The following is a 21603-nucleotide window of genomic DNA, read 5'->3' as shown; positions in this document are numbered from 1 at the left end:
CCTAACCAGGAAAAAATATCCTGCTTTTTTTTTTGCCCCTCCAAAAGACTGGGTTTTAACTCTTAATACTGTAGGGCTCACAAACTGTCATAGTTCTTATGTCTCTCTGAAAATGCTAGGTTCAAGCTGCAGTGAAGTAGAATAGCAAGTTCTGCTTTGTACTTCTAGATTTATAATAACACGTGCAGAAAAGCCAAAACCCAGCATGTATTGCTTTGGTGCGGTTATATTTTTGCAGTGAGTTGTGCAGCATTTTGCTTGGCGTAAAACTCCTGAAGCTGGATTGCCTGGCTTTGGGGGTTGTTGTCAGAAGGGGGCACTTTGTGAGCACCTCAGTTCTGCATGACAGCCCTTTGCAGCCAGGAGACCCCGGAGAAACACTCTTCTCTTGGGTTTTATTGGTTGGTGGTTGGTGTCCTCCTGTAGGAAATGAGAGTCTGATCTATTTTCAGCTGAGGAGCCAACATACTCCATGCTTTTGCTTCTGGAGAAATGGCACTAATATTTAGGCTTCTTCTGCTTTGGAATTTTTACTTTTGTTAAACAAGAAGTCTCTTTTCACTTGGTTTTGTAGTCCTGCTCAGTGCTATGCGCACTCATCCCACACTTGGGAATAAGGGCCTAGGCAGAGGACTGTCTGCTTTACGGCTTCTGCCAGGACTCAAAACAGGTTGAGGCACCATCAACACCAAAGGTGAGTAAACCCTTAGAGGCAGAACAATTATCGTGAAAACCTTGTATGTCTGTGAGCTATTTTGGACATCAGTCTTTTTTTCTGGACTATGTAACAGGCTAGGAGTCATAGATAACACTAATTTCTCACACAAAAGAAGGTAAGTCTTATTTTACCAGCCACACTACTGTCAGATCATATATCATTGTGAAATAAATTGCTTTCTGCAAAATTAATCAGTTGTTTTGGGTTTTTTTTCATGTACAAGGAAAAGGAATTCTGAAGGTTTCTGTACTACAATTGCAGGAGTTAGAATGAAAGTGATTTAAGAACCCATTAATATTTACTTGGTTTCCCAAAATGTATTCATAATTTAAGTACGTGAAAGCATTCAGCCTATTACACATTTTTCATGGTTTTGTCTTGTAAAAGGCTGAGTGTTGCATTGTCTCCAGGATGAAAAATTCCCTTTCTGGAGCTTGCAGAATTTCTGTTCTACAATTTCCAAAGTTGTTTTGCTCTGTTCTTTACAATCATATTAAGTAATCACTAAAATAATACATGGCAATTTCAGCACTCAAAATAGAACTCATCTGGCCTTAAAAGAAGAGTGGAAAGGAAGGGTGGTTGCTGTGGCCTGATTTGCAATATGTGTCAGCCGTGTACACTCCCGACAACTGTATCTTTATAATCTATCCTCTTGCTTTTTAGCAGAATTTCAAAATGAAACTGTCACCAAAGAAGCTCAGTGCAATCCTTTTAAACGTAATCCTGCTCAATTCTACCTGCTACACAGGGGAACATCAGCTTAACTTGTAATTAAAGAAGATTTCTCTAGAGAGACCTTAGATGTAGCCTGTCAGTTCCCAAGAAAATGGTAGCAATTATTGACCTCATTTTTCCTTTGCTCTAAGAATCAGATTTAAAATGACAGTACGACCTGAGATGGAGCATAATTCCTGTCAGTGATGATGTGACAAGACCGTATGACTGTGAGGGAATAAACAAAAAGGAAATGACTCAAAAATGAAAGGGCAGATAAAAATTCAGCCTCCTCCTGTTACCCTGAGTGAATAAAACACTTTCTCAGGCAAAGCCACAGTCCTTGGGAACCAGTCATGGCTGGAATAAGAGAAAGTTTCCTTTGGAGCAGGAAGGTCCTTGAGTTACAAGCAAAGAACCTCTACAAGTTTTTTTACAGAGAGGTTAATTCTGTTATGGTTGCTTCCTTAATGGTCTGTTCAGCTCTTGTTGACTTTACACGGGGTTGGGAAGACAGATCAGTATCAGAATTAATTTTACATCAGCAATACGAAAGACTGCACAGCTTAACATACCTGCTTCCAAACAACTGGACTTGGTGAAAGATACCTAACCAAGCTATGTAATGAAGCAGCAGTGTATCACTGCTCATTTTACAAGGGCAAGACAGCCAGCTGCGCTTTGAGAAGCATGGGAAAACAATTCTGCCAGAGCAAGGGAGGGTAGCTACCCTTTTCAGGCTTTGGATCTACCAGGTGATTTGGTTTTAGAACAGAATATTCCCCAAAGATGTGCCTGGGTATGCAGCATCTGGCCAACGTGTGCCATGTATGCAACTACAGAGTTTTTGCAGCAAAAAGCTTGCATCCTAAATTTAGACCCATACAATGAACAAAAAAGATGGGGACAGAGTAAACAGAATGGCAGGGGAGAATTACAGCAACAAGTTTACAAGGCAGCTCAGTTTTCTCACTATACCGTACCATGATAATTTTGTTTTCCTCGCTATTTGCAGACGGATTTTGTCACTGCTGAGAAGCTGATTTCCGAAGTTAGTATAATGCATGCAAGGCTTTATTTTGTACTTGGCGTATGTGTTTGGCCTTTTTTCTGGAGAAAGCAATAGAGACAGACAGACAACACATTCTTTCTAGTACTGTGAAAATCTCTTCTTAATTTTCTACCGTAACAAACTTCAAGATCTAAGATGAATAGCAGATCCCAAGGCTCTGCACAGGATCTCATGGCTTGGTGGACAATGAACCTTGAAAAAAAAAACCCAACCCCAAAAGCAAGAGCTCTGGTTTTCCCACCATCCTGGCAGCACAGTGAGACAAAGGGCACTCTGTGCCGGAGAAGTAGGTTTCTTGGTTGCCGTCCCAGATGTCTGCAACGTAACACCGTGTCCCCACAGCGGGGATTAATGTGCAAGGGACTGCCTGCCCCTCCTGTTACAGGCAGCGAGGATCAAATAGGATTTTCTAAAATGTGTTCGCTGACCGGGGCTCTCCCGGACTAGGTTTTGCCAGAGTCTCTTAAACAGCTCGTACTCGTGCTTCAGGGCACTCGCCTGCCAGGGGAGAGACAAGCCAGGAGTATCTGAAAATCCGCGTGGGTATCATTTCTAGTTCCTCTGGGTTGACACAGACGTAGGGCTGTGGGGTTCTCTCTTTAAAATACAATAAATCTAATTAAAATATATAAATAGAAACATATAAAAAAGAATATAAAGCCTTAGGGTTTTTTTCTTTATATCTTATACCTTTTGACAGACAATTGTCAGCAGCCCTTCAGAAAACTGTAAGTCAGAAACTCAACTTGTAAAATATTAACTGATTAACTGCTTAATTCAGGCTTTTTCCTGTAATGCTAATTCCCTTTATAGACACACATCTGCTAAGGACAAGAGTGATAGAAGATCACAGCCTGTGAAGCAAGTAACAAAAAAGAAAGTCTCTGACAGCTGTTGGAAAAACTGACAGCTATATGCACATGTGTAATTAATACCTGTTTCAAACCCGTAACAAATCGACCTTGTCAGGACATAGGAGAAAATATGGGCTTCTAATATATATAAGGCTAAACGTACTGTAGATAAGAAAATGAATGAATGCAGCACATTTTGTTTGCATCACTTAACTGTGTACTGTATTTACAGTCAATGTATTTGAATTTCTGAAGTTCACTACTATTAATTTCAGACTCCTAAAGTATTTTAAAATTGCCATAGCTACTGAATGTGTATAGAATAACATTTTAAGTATAAAAACTTCTAGGGGCAAATAGACAACTATAGCATGGGATACCTTAGCTTTTCAGATAAAAATTAAGGTCCTGAAAAGATTTTCACCCTCATGAGCAAAACCATGTCCCCTTAATACAGTTATTAAACTGCACTGAACTCCTTATTAACCATAAATAAAACCAACACCAGAGCTAGAGAGCTGTTGCCTTTTAGGCACCTTGCGAGCTGCTGTGCTGGCTGGAGGGCTGGGTTCCCATGCAGCGGCTTCTCAGCTGTGCTTCCTTTGGGCAGGCAACACCACCACGGACTTCTCAGCAGTGCTGGTGGTACAATTGCTACATATTTCTGTTAAACTGACTCTGGTTAACTGAAACTATGCAGAGAGGAGCTCTTAAAATAAGTTATGCAAAGTCCATGTGAGAAACCATGCAGGGCAGTGACCTGCAGCAAAGGCATGGTGCTGCATGACTGGGAGTGGTAATCTCATCTACCGGCACAGCTGGAACAGGAGCAGACAGACGTTCACATCCTTGGCTGGATTTTGTAGCAACTTCTTTCGTACAGATCCCCCCAAACCATATTTCCTCTGTCCTGCATTTTTACTAAGATAAAAAGTTCTTGTTTTCATAAATTCACATACTTTAGAAGTTAGAGTAATACTTTCACTGCCACAGCAATCTAGAATTGCATTGAAAAAGAATACCTGTAAGTTAAGACTATTACTGACTTCTGTAAAGTCAGAAAACACAGAAAGGAATGAAGTGGGATTATAACCCACAAAACCGTATCTGTAATAGTGACCATGTGTTTGATATGTTCCCCAAACCCTCTACTTAGTGTCTTCTATAATCCTCATGTAAAGCCACTGAGACAAATTCTGCCCCGCTGTAGTTCCTTTGTGGAAAGTTGTACCCATAAACATGCAGTCGAACTGGGCTGCCTACCTTCCCAAAGGCACAATGCATCCAGATCTACCCTGATACGTACTCTGTGTAACCTGCTCAAGTTATTGAATCGCAGCAGGTATAAAGCAGGACATATTCTTGTTCTCTTCCCACATAGGAATGGACCTGGAAGAAGCAGACTTGCGAGGGGGCGTGTTCATTGCATAACTGTAACTCAATATGTACAGGTAAATGCTGTGCTGGCTGCTGAAAAGACCAGCAGAGCTCCGCACGGGTGCCATGGTCCACTTGGCCAGACTGACCAGACCCGCTGCCAGGACTGGAGCCTCTGTATTTTAATTTCACTTCAAAACTTGGAACGAAGGAATCTGGCACAGTGCTGCAGGTTAATATGTATGCATGTTTTCTTTCCATTGCTCTCCATTCAGAGACCGGTAAGATAGCTCACACAATAGCCTTAAGAGTAACCACACTCAATTTACGCATTTGTTCTTGTTCTTATAGTCTGGGTGACAGACGTACAATTGTCTTTATCTGCCCATTAGAGAAACAGGTTGTTCTTGTTTTGCAGTCACTTGCTACACCATTTTTTGTCTAGTTGCTGCCCAAATGCATAGACCCTTTCCTGAACTATCTGTAGGGATGTAAGTGGAAAAAAGGGACGGAAAAAAATGGAAGAGGAGGAGGTGTTTGTAGCATGCTGCTGTGGATTAGAGACTCTAGATCCCAGCTTCTAAGGTTTCAGCCTTAATCTTCCAACATATGCAAAGCCTTTCAATTTCCCTTTGAGGTCATTACCCGTGCACAGAACAGCCTAACTGCTGTGTGAGGAATGCGGCTACAAAACTCAGCACAGGAAGTTTTTCAGTTAGGTAGCTATGAGTATAGTTCACTCTGGGCAAGAAACCTGAGGTCTGAGATCAAAATGTCTGCTTATAACATCTAAAATCTGTATATGTTAACTTTAAAATCAAACAGATTTCAAGCTTATGAGTTTTAACAGACATTTAGCTTCTAATTTACTGTTGATGCTATGTATCATTTACAAGTAACTGCTGATTTACAGAATTAAAATAAAACCAGAAAAATTCTAAAGGATGAGCATGTCACGATATCTAATATTTTGGAAAGAAAACAGGACTAGAAGACATTCAGTGCTTCAGTGGGTATGCTGGTCTCGCAATACATTTTATGTCTTTATGATTATGTCCAGCATTAGAAGATCGGCTTTCTCGGTCTTGGCTTTTCACACAGCTTTCTTCATCATTCAGGGAGATCATTTGATAGGATCAGCCTAAGCTAACCTGTAAAATCAAGTGTCATTGAAGCTGGGAGTTTCCATGTGACATAACATCTACACAAGAACGCTGCACTGCAGTGACTGCCACGCCGACCGATGTAATTATTAATTAATTCTTAGAGCAATCAACCATTCTAAAGATAGAGATCATGGGGAAAACTATTGGTTCCCTCGATGGCTAAGTATTGATGAGGTTCAGCGCTACTCTGTAGTGGACAGATAGTGGACAGGAGGAAAACAGAGTTGCTGGCAAGGTCAGCTTGAACTGCCTGAGACCTGATATACATCCCAGGCACCGATCAGGTACCGCTTTCCAGAAAATGAATATCCTCATAAGCTCAAGTTTCCAACAAGTGCAGCAGATGCTCCAAGTCTCTTTAGTTTTACTACTGTTTCAAAGAAGGAGAAGCATCACTTCTTACTTTGCATTAAATGTGTGTTGTTTGGAATAACTATTTGAAGAGATGAAAATTTCTTACAAGTAAATGTAATAAATATGTTTGTTTTACAGGACAAGTTAGAAGTAGCATTGATAGCACCTGTGGCTTATGTAAGTCTCACTACAGATATCCTTAAAGACAGATAAAATGGGAAGCTTCTATCCTCAAAAAAAAAACAAAAGAAAAAGAAAAAAGGCAACAACAAGAGACTTTCCCCTGGAAACCAGACTATAGCAAGCAATACACAATATTCTCTGTTTAGTCTATGCCATCTGTAAATGTGGTGAGGGAGCAAATGTGTGATAGCCATGAGTCAAGTAAGCAAGTAAAATAAAAGAATTGTAAGTATTACAGGTTTTAAAGAAAATACATCTATTTGAAAAGATTTCTTTTAGGAAGATGCTAAGAAAGAAACCAGCTGGTGACGTCTGGAGATGTCCTTTGGCATTTTTCCCAGCTAGGTATAAACACTGTGTTATCTGAGGACTCTAACTGAATTGAATGCTTCCTTCATTCTGACCATGCGCATTTATCCTCTGTAATTTAGACTCCATTACCTGTAGTATTAACCTGAAGATCTGACCAACTGAATGTTGATCAAAATATATCCCAAACTGGCTTACTGAGTCAAGTGCAAGATAATTTCAGGTACCATTCTCAAACCTCTTCTAATTCTGGATTGATGAATGAAGCGTCATAGGTGTTTAATGATCTTGCTTTGTTTTCTGCAACACAGATGCCCATGTTGCAGTGAGTACTTCGTTATTTACCTCAGTTTTGTTAATTTACGTGACTTCATTATTGCAACAATATTGTATCTTCTTCACTGAAATAACCATCTTCTTGCATTCAGTGAGAACTGCTGAGAATCGCATTGGCATCAGTGTCTTTTCAATGCTGTTTGGAGGAGGAGCAATGAGGGGTAGGGGGACGCCTTTGTAGAAGAAACAAGAGCACACGAACCCCCAGATTTGCTGAAGACTAGCGGACTGGTATGGGTTTCTTGTTTTTAGCTGATCAGGCTGTTCCTCAGCCTACTGAGTGCTCAGGAGTTGTTGAGTGTTTTTGAGTGCTTGCAACACACATACCAATATTCAGCAAGACCTAAGGTTTAATGAGACAGAATTTTTAAATACTTACACTCCTTTAAAGTCATTAAAATGTACCTGAAGGCAAAATGGGATAGTGCTGTGTTGTTTCTCCCTTCTATACCCGTACTTGTGACATTGTTCTCTGACTTGGCTTTCAACTTTGCACCTTTCCATCAAAACACTTTCTGTTCTGAATTCTGCCTTCTCCCAAAGGCGTCTAGCAAACAGAAGGAAATTATTTCCTGCTTGATGAAAATAAACTATTTTGTGAAAAAAATTGTATTAAATGTAGTTCTGAGGGGACATTTCAGTGATACCCGCTTTGAAATAACATTATGCTGGTAATTTAGTAAATGTAAAAGGGGAAAAAAGTGCTGCTTTTCCCTCTAGGGTAAGGAATGAGGGATATTTTTGAGATTTTCTTTTACTTGTTGTAAGCAAAGTCTCATCTAGTCTTTTATCTTTGAAGGTTTTTGCACATACGGTTAAAATGCAGGCTTACAAAGTCTCCAGCATTAAGGAATCACAGAATCACAGAATAGTAGGGGTTGGAAGGGACCTCTGTGGGTCATCTAGTCCAACCCTCCTGCCGAAGCAGGGTCACCTACAGCAAGCTGCACAGGACCTTGTCCAGACGGGTCTTGAGTATCTCCAGAGAAGGAGACTCCACAGCCTCCCTGGGCAGCCTGTTCCAGTGCTCCATCACCCTCAGAGGGAAGAAGTTCTTCCTTATGTTCAGACGGAACTTCCTGTGCCTCAGTTTGTGCCCGAATAACTGCATTAAAAACAAAAGGTTATCAATATTGCTTTCCACTGAAATGGAGAGCTACTGGTATTTTGCAGAGGAATACAGATAAATGCTACCTTTTCTATTTCCCTGCAGAAATTTTGTATTTTTTGAGCCAAGCTTCAAACGTGTTTCAGCACCAAGAAATCACAAGCTGTATCTCAGCTATCAAAGGGGAGCATGAACATCCTGCGATGCTTTTGACACACATCAGAATAATAAAAAAAATCTTAGAGAGGATATGTAACTAACCTTCTGCCAGAAAAGACAGCTCTGGGAATTGAAGAGAATGCCATAAAACTAGAGATGTGATATGTTTTGACTTGTCTGGTTTTGGGGATGGGCTGATTCAGTGCTACATTCTCATGCCTCTTAATCATCAAGCTTCCAGATAAAGCCAGTAGCTCCAGTATTTGAAGAGGCAAACTTTCCAAGGGTGCTTTTGCAGGTGGGTCTTCCACTACCTTTTTCAATGGAAGGACCTGATTTTGGGGAGGACATCTGGATTTCTTACGTTACTCATATAAAAGAAGGTGTCTACTATTTGAAGAGTATTGAGAACTGCTGAAATTGAAGCCACCTGCATGCTGGCAGGCTGGAAGACAACTCTCACTTCTGCTTTCAGCAGCAGGAGAAGGTAGGAAGAAGAAAGGAATTGACAAACACTTTGCAAATCTGAACTGGTTTTTGATATGCTTGTTTTCTGAAGTCCTTGATTTTTCTTTTTCTTCCACAAGCTTGAAAAGGTGAAGTTTTTGTCCGGCTTCATGAATAGCTTTCTGTCAATATTAAAGAATACATCTCAGAAAGAAGTCTAGTCAAGGTAAAAAGATACTCCTAGGTAAGAAGGGCTGATTTTAAGATTTTAAGCCACAGTTCAGTCTCTGGTGTAACAGCAAAGTAACACTGAAATGCTGCTCTAGGGAGGCATGTAATCTTAACAGCTGAGCGGATGGGCGCAGCTGTTCCTATAAGCATTGCACAGGATATTTTTCATACTAGAAAACCATCTAGTAGGAGGAGGGTAATTTTGAGTAGCCAGTCAGTAGTACCAATGGATTAAACTACTTAGCACATAAAGAGATTTGAATAATATATTGACGAGCATACAAACATGCAAATAGACTTCATGGGTTTTCCCCCTGGAATTGCATGGACTATTGACAAACAATGAAAAAATTAAACTGTCTACATAATAAAATACTGTTCTGCCACAAACACCAACTTCTAGCAGACGCAGAACTCGCATGACCTCGCATCCGACCTTTTAAACTGCAGTAGAAGTGACTTGGCTGGCTGCAGCCAGCAATCGGCGAGCAAGAGGGTGTGGATGGTGTTGTTCAGAACCGTCTCACCAAAAGACGTGCCAATTCCCTGACACGGAAATCACCCTCGACAACTTTGCCAAGCATTTATTCCCTGCCAGTTTGAAGGCACTTTGCATTTTGGAACAGTTTTACCCATGCTCACAGCAAAATCCAAGAAACAAAGTATTTTTTTACTTCAAGCTGGCTGTGAAAATGCATGTGGAATATAGGGAAATGCAGAAACAGAATCTGATGCCTGTTTTCCAGAGTGTCACTTGAGAACACAAAACAACATTTGAAGAGGATAATATCTTCTTGTTCTGTTAACTGGTCCTTAACTTTCTTTCTTCCATTCTTCCCTTAAATTCCAGAGGGCAAAAATCTGGATTTCAGATGCTAATTCATGTTTTGGACTTCAGTCATGATTAAAGAAGACTGGGTGAAGAGGGGAAAGGAAATGACAGTTGGTTTTCAAGTTTAATAAGGAAGACAAAAAGAGAGTATGGAAGTTCTCTTACATTTCCTCCTCCAAAACAGTTCCAAATTTACCTCTTTTTTAAAACCACAGATCAGGCTAATGAATTCCAAGGACATCTCTTCTTAAAACTGTACGGAACCCCAAAAATACAGCACAGTCTGCTGGCACGGGATAAAAGGGTGCACAAACTAATTGGCTCCCATCCTCTGCTAACCCCGACAGTAGGTATCCTGGAGTTTAATCCACATATAACTGGAATTTTAAAGCCCAAAACTCTTAAACCTATTATGCCGTGGAAACACTCAGACCGCCACTTCTCTCAAAACAAAATAAAATGCTAATGACTGTGCTGCGTGGTAAAGCCCCAATGACACAAAAATGTCTATAAACTGCATCAGTTACTGTCACATAGGAGAAATAAAAACAACTGTAGACTTTTCTTCATGTGCATAAGTTACTCCCCCCACTAGGCTGCTGTACCACATTGCCTTTGCTGGCTGCAAAGTGTCATAAATGGTAACGACTGACTAGCATACTTGAGGGGGCCTTTTAAGAACCAGGGAAAGCATGGTATTGTTGAGCTTCCTTATGCCTGGTTTTAGGATATATATTTAAAACTTGGTCACCCTACTTCCAGCTTCCATTTCTCACTGTGTTTGGCTTTCAAATAATGCCACAGAATATGAAGTACTTCTTGTTTCATTTCCATATATGTCCTTCTTAGGGGAAAATATCAAAATGTTTCCCAACACTGACGAAAACAATTTTTTATTCTCTAATTATACATCTCCATATTGCAATTTCTGACACATGGGGCTTGATTTCCTTCAGTTTGGGACTTCTGACCTTTACTATTTTATCATGGTCAGTTTTGACTGAGGAAGAGAAAACGCAGTGCAGTTTAAAAGTCATTAGCTGGAGGAACTTTTTAAAAAATCAGTTGTGAAAACACAGTGCAGTTTAAAAGTCATTAGCTGGAGGAACTTTTAAAAAAATCAGTTGTTGTTAGATTGATAGCTAATCAGACTACTTTCAGTATTAATGCCAATATAATGTTAATTGTCATATTCTTGAAGGTGCGGGATGTAAAGTGTTCCCTCTTATCCTGCTAGATCTGAGCATAACTAGCCCTCAAAAACTAAAGGGTTTTTTGCGGTTACTTGGGTAGATAAGAAGCCTCATAGAAGACCTAAGTATGGATTTTATTTCCTATTGAACCCTACTTGTCAGCTGTGCAGCAGTCCTGTGGGCAAAGATGCAGTCACTCAGATATGGTGGCCCAAGTAGTTAGCATATGACAAGGCAAGCCATGGGGGGTGTACGCAAATAATGGATTTATAAGCTCAGCTGCTGCCCAGGCGCTTACAAATCGGCTGATAAATTTGATATGCTTGAAGTCTGAAGCATGGCACTTCTAATGCAGCAAAGCTGCAGGTCCCAGTCTCGCAAGGTGTTTCTTCTCTGTTGCAGCTGGGCAATGCTTCTCATGCCCTTCCACGATTCCCTCGTGAGGCAGGCTCATCCCAACAGCCTCCTGGCTCTGAACAACCAGGGGCACGCTTAGTTTCATCCTCCTGATTTCCCTCCCTTCTCCTTTACCTTCATTACTTACAAGTCAGGCTGCGCTTGTGACATGCTCCCTTATCACTGAATATGGACTTCAGACTCAGTTTGTATGCGATTTATTTCTAAGTGCCTCAGCTTCTAAACCAGTCTCACAGGCAGTGATTAACAAGAACTCTCATATAGCATGGCATGCAAACTTCAGGCAGAATTCCCACCTGACGTGATTATGTTGATTTACACTTGAAGCTGGCTTAAATCAGGGAATAAGCTAGCCCTTTGTATTTACATTAATCTGGAGTTTAGTAATACCTAAAGAAAATACTACTGTTGGTTTAGGGTTTTTTTTTTCCACAAAGTTTTAGCTGAGTCGGAAGTTCAATTGTTTCCATCTGATTAACTTTTTTCTTTAATAAAATCAAGGGATGCTTTTAAACTAAATGAAAGTAAAATCAAGAGCCTGAAGAACAACAGGAGTCTGTTTTCACAGGTCAGAACACTTGTAATGAAGACACAACGATCAGTCTTAAAGAATCAAAGGATCTTTCTAGAGATGAAAGGAATCAACACCAAGGCCAGCATGCCAGTTTTTATACGCAGGTAACTATGCCAATGAAACACTGGACTCTAATTTCAGGTCCTGGAGGTGTTTTCTAACCCATCCCTTGTCACTGCGTCATGTGCAAACAGCTTTAGTGCATCTTCCTGAGGTTCTGTGCGAGTACTTATGTCCCTTTGTCTGTTCTGTATGCAGTTTCTGAACGTGTTTCCTCATAGCTTATTAATTCTGTACCAGCTGGCACAACCCTGGCTCGCTGCTCTGGTCCTGGACGGCAGGGCTGCTGAAGTCCGCTGCCTTTTCACTCTGATGGAGCTGGAGAGATCTTGTCAGCAGCGGGTGCTGGGGCACTGGCTCCTGTGTCAGTCATGGATTTGTGCTGGATTGATCTCTGTCTACGGAAAACATTCTCTTCCCATTTGTGTGTCAATGTTCAGGGGCTGGAACATTGTCTTTGCAATACTCTTTTTCGGAAGGTGCTCAGGGCAGTTAACAAATACTAACAGATAATGAAGCAGGGCTTTATTTTTGCTGCTGCCAACAAAGAAGAGAGGTTTGCTGCTGTCTGGGGCCATTTCTGCGTGTCCTGCAACCAGTGTATGCCCACATCCAGCATCATACCCTGGTACGGTGGCCATGATGCTAATGAATGCTTAGCAGAGTTAGATGTCTGTCTGTGCTGATTTCACATTACACCGGTTATCAAAGTCACTTAGGGAATTTAAAAAATATTCTAGCTGCTGTCTATATAACCCCTCTGCAACTGGATTACTGTAGAGGTACAGGTACTTCAACCTGTTAAATATAGCTTCACACCGTCCTCATGTTTGTGCTTACCTTCGTGTTACCTGGCCTCTTTGTAAGCATTAGTTGCCATGCACTGTGCAAGGTTATACACTCTCTTACTCCATAAAAGTGGGATTTGACCCCACGGAAAATACACTGACAAATCAAAATTTATAATCGGTTTAAAGTTCAAGGGTGCAGCCAAATCCCGAGCCAGTGTAATTTGACCTAGATTCACTGAAGTGAGCTGCAATGAACTGCATAAACAGGAGAACCGTCCCACTGTGGTTGCCCTCGTACGGTGGAGATGACGAGGAAATGCTTAAAGCCTCATGAAGGCCACAGTTTGCTGCATCGGCAAAATGAAGTTTCAAAAAACATGTTTGCTCATGCCGCTTACTACAAAGAATAGTGGTTTAACACCCAGGATGCTGAGGAAACTCTCTCAGCTGAGTAGAAGGGACACGAGCAACACTCACCTGCTTATTTCTACGCCCCTAGAGAAGGGGCCCAAAAATCTATGTTTGTCATTCATTTGCTGCTGATACCTGAGGCAGTATCCTCTCGTATCTGTGTGACCCCCTGCCCCCAAGCTCCAGGTCCACCAAGACATGGACATGCTGTAAATTTTAAACCAGCATTAGTGTCACTGCAGCAGTTTTCATCAAAAGTTCAATTTTGTTTTCAGTAGTTAATGCTCCAAGGACACTCTTTAAAACTTTTAGAGCCAAAGCAACCTTCAGCTTTTATAGCAGTTAAAGGATTTTCCCAAATCGGCCATTCTTCCCCCAGGACGCCTGTATGTGTGAGTAACAAGGTTTGTGAAATCTCAGCAACTTTTCGACACCAAGGTTACTGGAGAGTCAGCAGAGCAAAACTTGCTGACAGAAACCCACACGTAGCTCTGAATGGTGATTTCTGGATATTGTTCCAGCTGTTTCAAGAACAATTTCAGGTTAATTAAACAGCTCTAAGAACAAGAAATAATAGGTTAAGGGTGGGTCTCTGCTATCTTTTCCATTAGTACAAATACAGAGTTGCCAATGCCTATGTTAGCAATGAGTTTTCCCTTGATTTGCACCAGCATAACTGACTTCATCTTGGTCCTGGAAGGAGTCAAAATGAAATATTTTAACTGGTTCAGGCAATTTGGACTTTCTTTCCAACGGACTCCGCACTTCTGAGCACCTGGACATCAGCTGTACCAATTATTGATCAGTAATGCACATCACCTCCTGCAGCACCAAGTGTCTTTGTACCTGCCTGGACTATATCGTAAGGAAGACATTGCCAGTGGCTGCTACCAACCTGGGCTTTGCGCAGTTATGGTGATTTAGTCGTATATTTTGTATTTATGTCCCACCCTACACGATAAGAAATAGGAATTCAACAATGTAGCAGGAAGCCATTCTGGAGGCCCTAGAGAGCGTAAACCACTGCACCTTTCCTGGTCTTTTTCAGTAGAGCCTTTTCCTACTCATCATCCCAAGTCTGAGCTGATTGCAAACACGTTAAATGGGAGAAACAGATTCAGAGCGACAGCAGATGGATACGCGACTGTTAGGAAGAGGACCCAATTCATGGCAAGGTTATTTGAATATTATTCACGTCTGAATCGGGGGGAGGGAGAGGGGAATCCGAATTGATTTTTATGCAAGGAAGGCAGAATTTAGATGATGCAAAGACATATGGGGAAAAAAGAGAGATGAGGCTGTTAAATCATACGAAAGAAAAATGGGGTCTGTCGCTACTGGCGTCCCAAGCTTCCGACACCAGCAGCTTCAGCCCCGCCGCACCTCAGACGTCAGGGCTGCGAAGGGACCCCCGTGAGGCTGCCCTGCCCCGCGCTCGGCGCTGCTGCGCACGGACGGGAGGAGCTCCCCGGGGGTCACCACGGCGGCAGCACCCGAGGCGCGGCGGGAGCGGCCCCCCCAGCTACGCGACGGCGTGGCCCCGCTTCAACGCTCCCCGGCGCCGGACTGGAACCGAAAACCGCCGTTCCCCCGCGGCCTGCGCAGAGAGAATGCGTTCCGCTACCGGCCCACGCCGGGGCTCCTGCCCGCCCACCGCCGGGGGCGGAAAAGCGCCGAGCTGGGGGGGGCACGGCCTGCTCCCGGGGGGCTGCTCGGCGCCCACCCCTCCGCCCGCGGGCCCGCCGGCCTCAAAAGCGCGCCCCAAATCTGACCCGTAGCAACGGGGGGGGGGGGGGGGGGGAGCGGGGACCCGCTCGCAGCCGGCCCCGAGCCGGGGGATGCCGGGCTGCGATCAGCCCGTGGCGGGGGGGGGGAGACGAGGGGCAGGGTCCGCGGTGCCGCCCGGGGGACGCTCACCATGGCGGCGGCGGCCAGGCGCTGTCCAGGGTATCGGCGGCGCGGCTCGGCTCGGCTCGGCTCGGCTCGGCTCGGCTCGGCTCGGCTCGGCGCGGCGCGGCGCGGCGCGGCGCGGCTCGGCTCGGCTCGGCGCGGCTCGGTTCGGCTCGGCTCGGCTCGGCGCGGCGCGGCGCGGCTCGGCTCGGCTCGGCGCGGCTCGGCTCGGCTCGGCTCGGCTCGGCGCGGCGCGGCGCGGCGCGGCGCGGCTCGGCTCGGCTCGGCGCGGCTCGGCTCCTCCGGGCTCTGCCGGTGCCTCCCGCTGCCCCCACGCTATAAGGCGCCGCCTCTGCCACGGCCGCCCGCCCCCCCCGGCGGCCGCGGGCCGGCTGCACTGTGCCGCCCCGGGCCCCCCGCCGCGGCCCGGGAGGTGGGGGAGCGCGGAGAACCGCGAGGCGGCGGGGAGCAACGGCGGGGAGCGGGGAGCGCGGAGCGCGGCCGGCCTGGGCGTCACAGTGGGCAGCGGCCTTCGGCCCGGGACCGCACCGTTGGGAGGGCTCGGTCCGAGGGGCGGGGGGACGACGCTCTCCGCCGCCGGGCCGGTTTGGGAGCGAGCGGAGGCACTGCCTGGTTGCCGCGGGTGTCCGTCCGTCCGTCCGTCCGGAACTGACAAGCCCGTGTTTATTGCGGGTGGCTGGGGAAGAGACCCCCTCACCACGCTGCCGCCCGTATCGGCCGGGGAAGGGGCAGGGAACGGGAGGGGCTTTGTGCTCGGGGGAACAAGCGCACAACTTGACGCCTTCAGAACTGTTTCTTTTGTTCTCGACGCTAACAAAGCGTTGTATCGCCTCGAAAACATTTGTTTAAACCGTCAAAACTTCCTGAAAATGCTGTCCTTCTCTTCCTGTTTTTAATAAAACAGTCTTTGGCACATGAAATCAAAATAATTTTCTAAAAATCTTCAATATCTTAGAAATCTTCAATATCTTAGAAATCTTAAATATCATCTTTCTTAAAAATCTCAAATATCTTTATTTCAATTTTATTTTCTACATGAAAACCTGTCAAAACTGACATGTCCATGCACGTGCTCCTGTTGCTGCGCTCTCGGTTCTGGCTGCTCAGAGTTTTGCTGACCAGAGCTCAGAGAACCGTCTTTCCCAGTTTCGGTGGCGGAAATAAGTGAAGGGGACCCTGCGTGCGGCAGGACGGGTATCATCTTCACAAATTAAAGTCCACTTGATGTACAGACGGGCTGTTATCTGCCCAGAACGCAGCGCTGATGTTCTCAACCTGGAGGCTTCCTCCCTGCTAGGCTCCACGCAGTGCTTCACCCCTCGCTTTCTCTGGGACGTAGGCGTGGAGGTACTCCAAAGGCTGTGGGAATGTTCCCAGGGCTGCCTGCCCAGAAATGGTCCTGCCAGAAGCTTCACGTGGAAGCGTGTCCTCACGTCACTTCTAACCCTCTTCCGTAGGTGCGGACTTGTTTGTGGGAGCTTCCAGACTCCGGCGTGTTGGTCTGCACTGAACGGCCGTGATTCCCGAGGGTGACCTGCCAGCCTTTCCTCCAGTCCATCTTTTTGATAGGTTATCTGTTTCATTCTTTCTGTGTTACTGCAGACCATCTTGAAATCTTGAAGAGAAATACTTCTTGGTATCCATTCTGTCCCCAGAGAAGCTGTTCCCTAAGCAGAAAATTGTCCTCCCCACCCAAGAGGTTACTCTTTAGATGCTGTAGAGCAAGGAGCAGTTTGGTAGCTGACTGAGTATCATGGCAGTGACTCAGTGCCACGGAATGCTTCAGCCTCACAGTTTTTATTCCAATTTCTTTCTAGTCCAAACAGGCTGGAGTGAGTTTGTCAAGCCAAATCCAGACTTAAGAACATGGTAATAGAAAATATTTTTTTTCTTTATTCTTGCTTTTCTTTGTCTAAAATGGAAAGGAAACGTAGGTTCAGGTTTGGTAAAGACGTTAACATTTCTGATTTCTTGAGTTCCTTGTACCTGACACATCATATTAATACTGTTTCCTTCTATAGTAGCAATTTTATTTTTTATCTAAAGTCTCCAATGAAGTCACATACAGGAAGCAAATAGGATTCTGGTGGCATCTAAAAGAAGCTGTAATAGTATTACAGATATTTTTAACACCTATCTAATGAGCTGAATTTGGAGATTTAAAGGCTGTGGCAGGATTTGGATTCATCTGTTTCGTACGAAGGGCGATGCCATGCATCTAGCTGGATCCCAGGCACTGCGCACAGCAGACCTCTGCCAGGCGCGTTAGCTTTGAGTGGCTGCTGAAGAGCGTGTCGTGCTGACAGGAAGGGCAGAAAAATAAGTCAACACATGGACAAACAGAATCGCTTAGCTCCAGCTGAAATTCCCTGGAGACAACAAGAGCAAGCGGAGGCAATTAAAACAGGACTTAATTGTGGGGCGATGCTGTTACACAGCAACTACTCTTCACGGTGAAACACCGCAGGGAGTTAGCTTGGGTCCTGCTGGTGTAGGGACTGTTGCAGGTTGTACCTCATCACAAGCTACCTAACTTAGAGAATCACTGGCTGGCTGGCTGGCAGGGACCTCTGGAGGTCATCTGGTCCAACCCACCTGCTCAAGGAGGCCCGCCTACAGCTGGTTGCCCAGGGCTGTGTGCAGTCAGGTTTTGGGTATCTCTGGGTCTTAGGAGAATCACCTTTGAGCCTCAGTGACTTTGGGGCTGCCAGGTCCCACTGGGTTTTCAGCTCTGCAGGAAAAAAGCTGGGCAAGGCATCACTGATCAGCCAACTGTCGGCAACTCTCAGGTCCTGCTATTTCAATCAGTAGGATAACGTTTTGCTTTGGGAAAGAAAAGTGAAATGAGCCATGTCTCCCATTGCCAATCACTGCTCTTGATCACGATCTCCTCTGAAACTTGGAATTTAAACTCAGGACCTGCCCATTTCACTAAGTTGTCCTGTCAGTAGCATCTGTCCAACTCACTGGCAAAATGTCTCCTCTTTCCCTGAGCAGCTAGCTCAGATGAAAGAAGTTATCCTTCTTCTGTTATCCATTCTTTTTCTAATTTTATTGGCACAGGACAATGGTTATGTACCTAAAGATCTTGGTTCTGCTGGTGACACCACGGCAAGTTACAAGGTCAATGTGACAGAATTTTTGCTACCTCTCAGTGAGTGCTTAAGAACTGTCAGTAATAAAACTGTGTTGAATCAAATCTGAGTAACCAGGCTAAAGCAGAAGGACTTTGTAATTTATCAAAACAGATTTGAAAGCTTGCCCTCTGGTTTCTCTCTGCTATGGTTTTGTAATGTCATTTTTTCCATGCTTTTCATTTTTGAAACTATGTAATACATCGGTACAGATCAAGCTAAAACTAAAACTTGTGTTAAATTGCCAGCTGCGAGCACATAAAATAAAAACTAAGCCACAATAAAATTACGTTGGAGAAAGTACTGAGTTGAGCAACTGTGCATCTTTGCTGTTTTTTGTAATAACTACTATGTTTTAGCACCCTCTTTCGGAACAATGTAAAACTGCCGGTATTTACTCTTAAAGGCTTTGCTAAAGCTGGAATGCAATTGCACCGTGTCCAGGAAAAGTCCTTGGCTGCAGTCACAGGTACAGTTTAGTTGTGTAGTTTGGTATTTTGTAAATTTACATAATGAGATTTTTCCTCATCACTCTCATGGTCCATATTGTTCATTTAAGTCAGCCAAAAACTGGGAAAAGCCTGGTGGCTCCAAACCAAAAACTGGAGCTGAGTTGTTACAACAGACCATAGTTAGATGCGCTGTCTGCACGTCTCCTGCGAGGAGTCCGGTGGCATTAACTTGCTGTGAATTGCGGATGGACCTGAATGATCTCTCTCACACGTAATACACTAGAACTTTGCGTTAGCGTAGCCTACGGAGGTCCCAGTCGGGGATTGTGGTCTTGCGGTGTTGAGACCTACAGCAAAGAGCTCACAACGGGATGCATAACCATGTAATGCAGAGGAAAAGGGGTGGAAGGAAGCTGTTCTCTGCGCTCCCGCCCTGGGATATAGTAATGTATGAATGCCAAAAGAAAGGTACTGAGGGGAAGGTCACTGAGTATATTCTGAATAAAGGGCTACATTTGGCACCTTTTGCATGAACTACCACTACCTGGCTAGCTTCTCAGGTACAAGTGATAGGCAGTCAAGCTCCTATACATTGTCTTGGCTACAATATTTGCTATGATTGGCAGTCACCTTCAAAGATATTGTATGTGCCAAGAAAAGGACTAAAAAATTAGGACACCATAGAATAAAAACTGCCTGGATTCCTTTAACTTTCCCTTCTTATGCATGTTCATTTTAATAAGCCTGACTTACAATAATGGCCTTCGGCAAGACTCCTGCTTCATCAATGCATGGTGTGGATGATAACGAACAAACAGGAGGCTGTGAATGATGCAAGAGTCTGGAAAAGGAGAAAAGATAATCTTGTAAAAGTGGCTGAAATTCCTTTTCAGGACTAGAATACACTCCTTATATAACATAATTTCTGTGTGGTTACAGGAGATGATGTAAATATCTTTTTTCTACAGCTAGTCAATGATTTTATTCTTCCTTCTGCTGTCTGCCTCAAGGTAACTGAGTGCAGATTTGTCAAAGCATGGAGCACTTACAGCTGCACTTGACATCAGTGAAAGCTCCACTACAAATAAATTAAATGCAAGAGAAACATGAGATTTTCCCCATATACCAGCTGAAAAGGAGGCCAAAAGGGGTACGCCCAAAATCAGTTGATACTTTGAATGTGTATATTTCAGCCTCTGTCCTTCCCCTGGTGAAGGAGAAGTAGCAACATTGCTCACCTTGACTCGCTATGCAAACACAAACACTAGTTAACTGGCTGCTGTGAAACAACTGGTTAGCCTAGATGCATCAGCTCTCACACCCTGAAAATAAGGCTTGTGCCTTCAGCATCTGCATCTCTCTTGTTGTCGCTTGTCTTAAGCTGCCTGGTTCACAGTGCCGTGTGGCCTTGCTGCTCTGTGGAAGCACGTCAAATGCTGCTGCTTTGACCCGACCCGCCGTATGGTGCACTGCTTTGGCATGAAATGGTATCTGGTGGGACGGATGTGTGTGTGTTCATATAATTTAACTTTGATCCGAAGAAAAGCCTTAGATGAAATACATATAATACTCTGTTTGGATTTTTTTCATTCAGATGGAAATCTGTGTGTGTATATATATATATAAGTTTCAGTTGACACAACATGTTTCAGTTGACACGTGTTTCAACTGACCCAAATAAAAGGCTTTATTTCACATATTAGGAAAAATAGGATAACAAAGACTGTATTCACCAGATGGTTGGAGGAGGAAGTGTTTCTCATTTTATCTCATGCCTACTGCAGGTGACTCTGCTTCGGCAGGAGGGTTGGATTAGATGACCCACAGAGGTCCCTTCCAACCCCTACCATTCTGTGATTCTGTTAGAGTGTAACACTGACAGTTACCCCTTGCCTATGCTTGTGGGGTTTGAACTTCCACCTGCTATTTAAGTGCTTCAGCTGCTACGCTTGAAAGTCTTTTTTAATTGTTATTTGTCCCGAGGACAATTTCAGTAGTTCATGCATACTGGGCTTCAGCAGTCTCAGGCCACCAAGACCAGCCGGAAAGACTGGAGCAAGGAAGACTTGCCCTCAGTGGAGGAGGACCAGGTTACGGAGCACTTAAACGAACTGGAAATACCTAAGTCCACGGGGCCCGACAGGTTGCGTACGTGGGTGCTGAGGGAGCTGCAGGAGCCATTGCAAGACCACTCTCAATTGAAACACAGTGCTGACTGGGAGAGGTTCCTGAAGATGGATAACAGCAAGCATCACTCCTATCTTCAAGAAGTGCAAGAAGGAAGATCTGGAGAACTACTGGCCGGTGAGCCTCACCTCGGTCCCTGGAAAGGTGTTAGAGAAAGGTGTTGGAGAAAATCCTCCTGGAAATCGTCTCCAAACGCATGAAGGACAAGAAGGTGATTGTGAGTAGTCAACATAGATTTATGAACGGGAAATCACACCTGACTGAACCAATTGTCTTCTCCAACAAGGTGACTAGCTTGGTGGGTAAGCTAGAGAAAGGGACATTTGAAAAAATAAAATTAAGTTTTTCCAAACTGCACATACATTGATTAAAAGGCCCTCTACCTGTGCAGTGTAATATGAGAAATCTACTTGCTATCTGTTTTCATCTTTATTTCCTAGTATATTGCCTTGGATGGTATAATGTATATATGATCCATGTGTATATATATATCCATGTACATCCATGATCTACATACATGGATTGTATACATTTATCACTCCAGAATGACTTAATTCCAAGTAATTATTTCTTCAGTTACGAATGCTGGGTGGTTCTGCGATGCTTGGGC

General features: G+C 44.1%; 1 protein-coding gene across 1 annotated transcript in view; it reads right to left on the bottom strand.

The window, feature by feature from the left end:
- ELOVL2 (ELOVL fatty acid elongase 2) overlaps nt 1-15324 on the bottom strand; it is a 57648-nt gene extending 42324 nt beyond the window's left edge. The window contains exon 1 of the mRNA XM_075416949.1: nt 15227-15324. Within this exon, the coding sequence (XP_075273064.1) occupies nt 15227-15229 (3 nt within the window). The 5' untranslated portion in view covers nt 15230-15324. The remainder of the gene's footprint in view (nt 1-15226) is intronic.
- Nucleotides 15325-21603: the final 6279 nt, after the last annotated feature.

This window comes from Opisthocomus hoazin, chromosome 3 (genome assembly GCF_030867145.1).
Source record: "Opisthocomus hoazin isolate bOpiHoa1 chromosome 3, bOpiHoa1.hap1, whole genome shotgun sequence".
Taxonomy (NCBI): domain Eukaryota; kingdom Metazoa; phylum Chordata; class Aves; order Opisthocomiformes; family Opisthocomidae; genus Opisthocomus; species Opisthocomus hoazin.
The sequence above is the reverse complement of the archived record's forward strand: the minus strand, read 5'-3'. Positions and strand labels throughout refer to the sequence as shown.